General features: G+C 32.2%; 1 protein-coding gene across 1 annotated transcript; it reads right to left on the bottom strand.

Annotated features, from left to right (window-relative positions):
- Positions 1–5544: 5544 nt before the first annotated feature.
- LOC125812980 (U-box domain-containing protein 4-like) lies at positions 5545–8059 on the bottom strand. Its single transcript, XM_049492463.1, has 2 exons — positions 6926–8059; positions 5545–5904 (listed from the first exon to the last, which is right to left on the bottom strand). The coding sequence occupies exons 1-2, from the start codon at positions 7904–7906 to the stop codon at positions 5815–5817; spliced, it is 1071 nt and encodes a 356-aa protein (XP_049348420.1). The 5' UTR covers positions 7907–8059; the 3' UTR covers positions 5545–5814.

The raw sequence follows: 8059 nt of genomic DNA on the forward strand, positions 1-8059 counted from the left end.
CTAGATAATTGCGATGGTGGAAATATCTTCGATCCATAAATGTCACACATTGAATCAGACAGTAGAATTTAGAATAAAAAGAATGTTTGGATCCGAATATGCACGAGAAGGAGGGGAGGGGTGAATGGTGATGAATGAATATCACGTATTAATAAAAAGAATATCCAGATACAAGCACAAGGGAGAAGAGGCGGAGAGGAAATGAATGAATATTATGCATCGTACCGGACAATGGAATCTCAAATGAAAAAAAAATCGAATTTGAAAATGAGAGGAGGTGAGGAGAGGGGATGTCCATATCGATGACGAATGAATGAGCTAGGTCCAAGCCTAATTTAACACAATATGATAAAGTTAACGACATAGAAATCCTAGTAGGGACAAATAAAATTGGGATTGTATAGGACATAAAGCATGTGGGATATCTAGTGAAGCATTTTGATGTCGTGTACCATTGTTTGTCTACAAAGTTTTAGGTCAGCCTTGTGTTTTTATTCAAAAATAAAAAAGGAAAAAGTATTTTTTAAAAAACTTTTGAAAAAGCCTTTAAAGTCTTTTACTTTTCAATCTTCATTGATTTTTTTCGTAATGGCTATCTATTTCTATATTTCACCCAACAAGCTACGGATCAATCAAAAGAGTTTACCACTTCTTTGTTATAAAAATGTACCGATTAGATTATAATAGCATCCATATGTTTTTTTGACAAGGGTAAAAAATATACCTAAACTATTACATAGTACACACATCATTGAGATGTGTTTCTCAAACTATTAAGTGATAGTCTATGTATGAAACTCACACTCCCAATAGTTTAGGTATGAAATTAAAAAAAGAAGAAGAATAGTTTAGGTGTGTTTTTGGCACTTATAAAGAGATGATGATAAAAAACACACTTACACTATCTTTTTTTTTAGTTTCATATCGTAACTATTGAGAATGTAAGTTTCATACCTAAACTATCACTTATTAGTTTGAGAAACGCACACCTAAAATATTTTATAAAAGAAAATAGTAAGATAAAAAAAGGCAATATTAATACCATTTTATCAACATTTTATTTGTAATATTATAGGAAAAAGGTCTGAAATATATCCGAAATTTGACTAAAATTGTTGTAACAATACCGAACTTTGGAAATGACCTTTTACTTCCCCGCACTATTTAATAGTGTATTTTAAAGGTATATATGTACCCACGTGGACATCATAAATATTGCATCACTATGAATAGCAATGTGTCCACGTGGACACATATATACCTTAAATATACACTATTAGATAGTGCAGGGGTAAAAGGTCCTCCATAAAATTTAGTATCGTAACAATAATTTCGGTCAAAGTTGAAGTATTTTTCAGACCCTTTTCCCTAATATTATTATAGTGTGTAGTATAAACATTGTGATCAATAGAGTATCTGGTTTTCTGATTTTCCAAGTTCTTATTAATTATTATATGCTTGCTAAATGCTAATAATAGTAGAGGTATTTGACTTCGTTAAAATTTGTTGTTAGGTAAAACTTAACTTTCCCTATTTGTACTTATTATTCTTTTATTATTAATATTAAATTAAAAATATCACTCAAAATAAATACTTGAGTGGTCCAATAGTTGTGAAGTGATAGTAGTATAGTACATTACTTACACTAATAAGGGTGTTGTGAATAATATGTATTTCTTCGTCCTTAATAAGATATTTTAAATTTGAATCTTGCTAAACACTGAGTCATCTTTGTTAGGAAATATTTTACGGGTGCAAATTCGGATTTACTTAGACTGCAATGCAAGTACTAGACACCAGATAAGAGGAAAAAAACACCACCTACGTGCGAACTAAGAATATTTTCTCAGATTTCAATGTGAATACTGAACATTATACACCGAATAAGAATGGAAAAAAATCACTTACGAATTTTCAAAAGGGGACCCATAGCTTTGATTGTAGTTGCTTATTGTCAATAGAGTCAAATCGTAGCACTAGTGGTAGTAATCTATAGTAGTAGTTTACTTGTTTAAATCAAGGCGTTTTCTCCGCAATTGTGTATTTTTCAATTTCAATAGGTGAAACGTCTACACAACTTGAACATGTTATGCCCTAATTAAAGCTTTAAATATTGCATTTTTTCAACTCCTTATACTATGATATTTGACGTTTATGAAATAGCTTTAACAAGGCAGTCATGGTAAATGAGAATTTAAGAAATTGTAAAAGTAGTAGCAAGTATCATCATGAGATATATGTACATTTCTAACCAGTGGCAGGTGGAGAGTGGTGACATCGGTTTATCTTAATACGGTATTTTTGACATAAAGGATAAATTTATGTGTAATATAAACAAAATTTTGTAATAAATGATAAATTCATAATTTTAAAAATAAAATAAATTCAATGCGAAAAAACTTTATTAATTATAATTTTAAAAAAAAAATTTGATTCCTCCTCTATCGTGAAGACTAGGCCAGAGCATAAAGAAGGAAACTCCTCGAGCGAATTTCAACAGCCATTTTAAAGTAACAAAACTCGACGAAATTGATAAGACCTATACTTCATAGCCAAAAAAAATTACAAAGTTTTCTTATCCAAAATCCCTGTTCCTCCTTCATGGATTCCTCTCTTTAGTTAAATTTTTCGATCTTGCTAACGATTTTAGAAGCTCTAGATTGTTAACTAGGATCGGAAGATTTAACTAAAGAAGAGGAGGCATGAAAGGAGAAAGAGGATTTGAGACAATAGAACTTTGTAATGAAAAGAACCAAAATTAGCTTGAATTGATTACAAAAGTCTAATGTCGCCCCTATTTATACATGTCTACAGATGCGTCTACAGATGCTTCTAGAAATATCTACAAGAAATTTTTTGATAACTTTATCTTTCAACCATCTTAAGAAGATTCTAGAATTTTGAAATTTGTCTTCAAGATAAATATCTAAGATATTACAATCGATCATTCCAGAAACTTCCTAACTCGAAAAAAATTACCTAACGCCTCAGTCCCTCCATTGACCGATCACTGATTCTAATGAGTTCTTTTTGTATATGCTTGTCATATTTCAAATTCGAGTACACTAAGTATAATTATTATTCCTTCTAAAATAATTTGTTTATCTGATTTTAAGTTAACACAAAATTTAAGAAAGTAAAAAAAATGAATAACTTTAAATCTTGTGGTATCAAACTAAAGGTACATAGAATATATCAAAATGTTCTATTAGCACGTCATATAGAAATTTAAAACTAAAGAGCTGCCGAAAAAGAAAAAGAGACATTAATTTTAAAACACACTAAAAAGAAAAATAGGACAAACGAATTGAAGCGGGAAAGAGAAATATGTTTCTATTAAAGGGTGCAAAGATCCACAAACACGTTCTTGATCTAGTATGGTTACAAATATGATAATAGATTGCAAATGTTCCCAAGATTTAAAAGAAAAATTAAAGAAGGCATAGATACATTTGATTTAAGTTTGATCCGTTCACATGTCCAACGAAGATAGGTTAATATAAGGGCCCAATGAAGAGTCATTTCGAATCAAAGAAGACACTAAAATACATACACACACCAAGCTTCATTCAACAAACAAACATGTTTCCATAATTTTCAATTTATGTCCAATCAATAATATAGATTTATAATGTTGCACACCCATGTGATGAATAGACTTACATACTCTTTGGTATATTATGATCCATCCGTGTTAATTTTTGTTTGTCTGATTTTAACTTGACAATAAAAATACGTGAAATATATAAAAATGTTTTTAATCTTAAGTTCATGTGAAAAATTAGAATTAAAAAGTTAGTCTTCAAACCTTTCTGTGATGCATTTAAAAGATTAAAAAGTTGCAAAATAAAAAGACAATCCTTTTTAAATGAAAAAAAAAGGTAAAGCAAGCGAATTAACAGTAAAACTTCGATTTGCCAAGAGTAAAAAAAGACATTACTTTCTTTCGTAAACTTTAAATTATGTCGAACCAAGTGACATTTAAAAGTATATCTTGTTAAGAACTCTCGCATCGTAAAAGAAATGGGCATTTGGTCTCTATGGACTTGGACAATCCTCCCTTCATAAACTAGCTTTTGAGGTTGAGTTAGACCCAAGATCTATCTTTATATATCTAACTTTGAAATCTTTGTTTGAAGTCCAAATCAATATTCTAATTTCTACCCTTTATTTTATTTTCTCCTATGTCCTAGGGGTGTGCAAAATCGAACCGATCGATAAATTGAACCGATAAAAGTGTTATTGATTTATTGTTATTGGGGTATTGGGTTAACGGTTTTTTTAATGGTTTTATAATTTTTTTATTGGATTATCGGTTCGGTATTGATTTTTAATATTGTGTTATTGGGTAAACCGATAACCCATTAAGACTAGTAATTTACTACTTTTACTTGTACATAAATATTATCTCAATATCTTACTAGTTACTATCTTTGTCCTTTAGCCTTCAATTCACACTTCACAATGACTTTGAGTTCACAATTTCACATTATACAAAACGTTAAAATATAAAGTAAGAACCCTATTCTTCTTAATTTCTCTTTGTGTTACACTTGTATAGTTCTTTTCATGTTTGTTATTATTGTTTCCATTTTATGAGCATTTGTAAAGTTACATTATTGTGTTTTCGCATCAAATTTATTGAAAAAGTCATATATTTATTTTATAAGTATTTTCTTATTGGTTAAACCAAAAACCGAACCGTTACGGACAAAAATCGATAAACTGAAAACCGATAAAAAATATCTTATTGATTTAACATATTTAAAAATCAAAAATCGATAAACCGAAGTACCGAACTAATAATACTTAAAACCGAACCGAACCGAACCGACCGATACATAGAAAACAGGAATGATCTAATATTATTTGAAAGTTGAATTAATAGTAAAACTTCAATTTGCCAATAGTTCGACCAATAAAAAGGGGTCAAAATGTAAGGAAATGATATTAATATATTATTCATGTGAAAAACTATTCATACATTTAGATAGGTTGGTTGTATATAAAAAAAATTATTTCTTAGCACATAAAATTTAATTAGTGATGAAAAAATATACTTGCTAATAAAGATAAGATAATGAATGTAACTCAACCCTAAAAGCTAGATCGTGAGAGAAAAATTGTCCAAATTCAGATAAGTAGACCGTAAGTGGACTTTAACCTACTCTCACACTTGTGTGGCTATGTCAACGGCGGCAATTGGTAAGACATCATTGCAAGACGCAAAAAAGGATAATTGGTCGAGACAAAAAATATAATTAATTTATATATAGAGACTTTGGAGTGAACTTGTCAATTGACGTAATTCATGGGACTGGTGGTGTAAGTAGTCGATTAATTGTGAAGAAAGAAAACCAAAGAGATTCTTCGAGACGCTTTGTTTATATTGGCATTATATAAAAGGATTCGTGTAACAAACACTTTACTTTTGCTTTTCACGTAGCAGACCTTCATTTGTTTAAACAATACGCCACTTATCAAAAGGAAAAGGAACAATCTGGATACAAGTAAAAGGTAAAGTATAAACCAACCAACCAAACAAACAAACAAAAAAGTAGAATTTCATATCACAATTTCAAGAAAGGAAAAGAAGTAAACACAAGCCGTGGCCATAAATCAAAACCCACCAAATTTACAAAGTTTTTTACTACACTACTACAACTAACAGAAGGCATTTACAATTTTCAATTTTTTTTTTTTAACTTTTAATATATTTTTTTTGTGTATATTGTCCATGATAATTTGTGCTTTTGTTGGACTGGTATGATACAAAGAAAGAAACAAAAGAGAGAAACATGTAGGGACACAAGTTCAGACTGGCACACCAGAGGTTCTTGCTACTGCTGCTGCAGCGGCGTTACCGGATCTTGGTTGCCGTAGAAGATCAATCAGTTTCTCCGCCTGTCCCCAATTACAACACACAAAAACACTCATTATACAAGTATACTATAATAAAATAACAATTATGTTAATCTAATATAATAAAACACCGTTCCAATATTATAGATCGCATACCATACCAGAGAGGTAAATAACACAAGACAAGCCAAACATTCACGAGGTTTTAGGAGATCTCATGCTCAACCAACTTGACCAGATAGGAAGGTTTAATACTTTAATCTAATACAATATACTTTATGCCTACTTAAGCAAATAAATCAAATTATTTATACACTCACCTATACCACTTACTTCAATCTCTAAATAATGTGTTTATTTTTTACTCTTTTTATTTATGTTTTGTCTTCTCTTTTTCCATTTCTTAATCATTAGGTAACAGGTAGAAGGATGTACTTTTGGGATAAAAGAAAGAGTCAGCCATACATTTCATTATATTTATTATACTATAATAAATTAATATATGTGTGAGAAAAAGTTAGGAGTATACATAAATCAGTCTTAATTTGGTCACTAACCGTGTGGCCAAGAGAAGGCCAAGTAATAGGACTACAATTTGAACTTTCAGATAGGAGTATTAATCAAAAACTAAGAAGCTATTAAACAAATGAACGAAATTTAACCAATAATTTCTTCCCTAAAAAGCTATAGACAAATGGGAATACATTGTTCAGAAACGATTACTTCATCCACCTAACAGTAAAGATATGTCCATGTTCAGTTCAGTTCCCCAACACCAATAACTTTTTTTCGCAATCTCACAAAGTCACATTTCTTCTTAATTCTATTTTTTCAACAAATAAAATGAGTCTCCGTGATAATAACTACTTATTATATGGCAACAATGTTAACAAATGGATTAACATTTAAGTGCAATCAATTAACAATTAATAATATCTTAATCTAATAATCTCAAGCCATTTAAAGATATGTTTGAATTCTCGATATTCGTTTTTGATACACTCGAATCTACGCAATAGAAAATAGATTTTTTTTTTAAATATAGTAATATATTTGTTTTTACCTTTCGTTTGGCGCGACTGGTTCCGGACTGTGACAAAGCGACGAGGGGAGGAATGGCTCCTTCGCGAGCCACCATAGTACGGTACGCCACGCTATCCTCACATATCTGTAACAGAATGGCAACGGCAATCTCCTTCTGCCGTTGTGATCCGACCTCTACGATCTCCACCAATACCGGAATTCCACCTTCGTCCACCAGTGCCGGCCTTGCCTCCGGCACTGATATCAATTCGCTCACAACGAACGCCGATTTATCCACCATATTTGAACTGAAATCCGCCATTAGTTCTACCAAAGGCTTCATCACGCCAGCTTGTACTGCTCTCACTTTGTTCTCTTTCACGGAACATAGAGAATACAGAGCAGTTGATGCATCCTTTTTGCCGCGGAAATTTCCAGTTTCTAGAAGGTTCACTAGCGGAGGAATTGCACCTGATCGACCGATTGCAATTTTATTCTCCTCAACTTGCGATAGCCGGAGAAGAGCGCAAGCGGCGTTCTCTCTGGCTGTTGAGGTTCCAACTTTAAGCGCTCGAACTAGTGGTTTAATCGCTCCTGATGCAGCGATAAGCTCCTTATTCTCATCGCAAAGAGACAGATTGAGAATTGCCGTAACGCCGTTTTCCTGAAGCTGGGGATCGGTGGAGGAGATAAGCGAAATCAACGGTTTAATTGCTCCAGCTCGAGCTATTTTGATACGATTTTCCGGTTTATTCTTCGCGAGGAGTCTAATTTCAATCACCGCTTGTTTTTGCTCATCGATTGAACTAGACTCGAGATCGGAAACGAGTTGTTCGATTAATTCATCAGAATTTTCCGACGCACAAGCCAAAAACAACCGCCGGCTTTGAGAAGAAGCGGTTGGAAACTCACCGGATATATCACTGTTGCAATCGCTGAAAGCTGAGGAACTTCCATTGATACTGAGATTGGTGAAGGTCCGTCCCATATATGTGAAATTCGATTGAACTTTAGTCTCCATCGTCGGAGATTATGCTTTCACTTAATCAACTATTCGTCGTCGCCGTTAAATAATCTCCGGCGAGTGTGTGGGGAATAAAATGAGAGGCTTAAAACGACCACGTTTAGGTGACTGAAAGCGTGAAAGAGAAAAAGGAAAGAGGTTATGTTTTTG

This window comes from Solanum verrucosum, unplaced genomic scaffold, assembly GCF_900185275.1.
Source record: "Solanum verrucosum unplaced genomic scaffold, falcon-dt-bn FXZP01000235.1, whole genome shotgun sequence".
Lineage (NCBI taxonomy): Eukaryota > Viridiplantae > Streptophyta > Magnoliopsida > Solanales > Solanaceae > Solanum > Solanum verrucosum.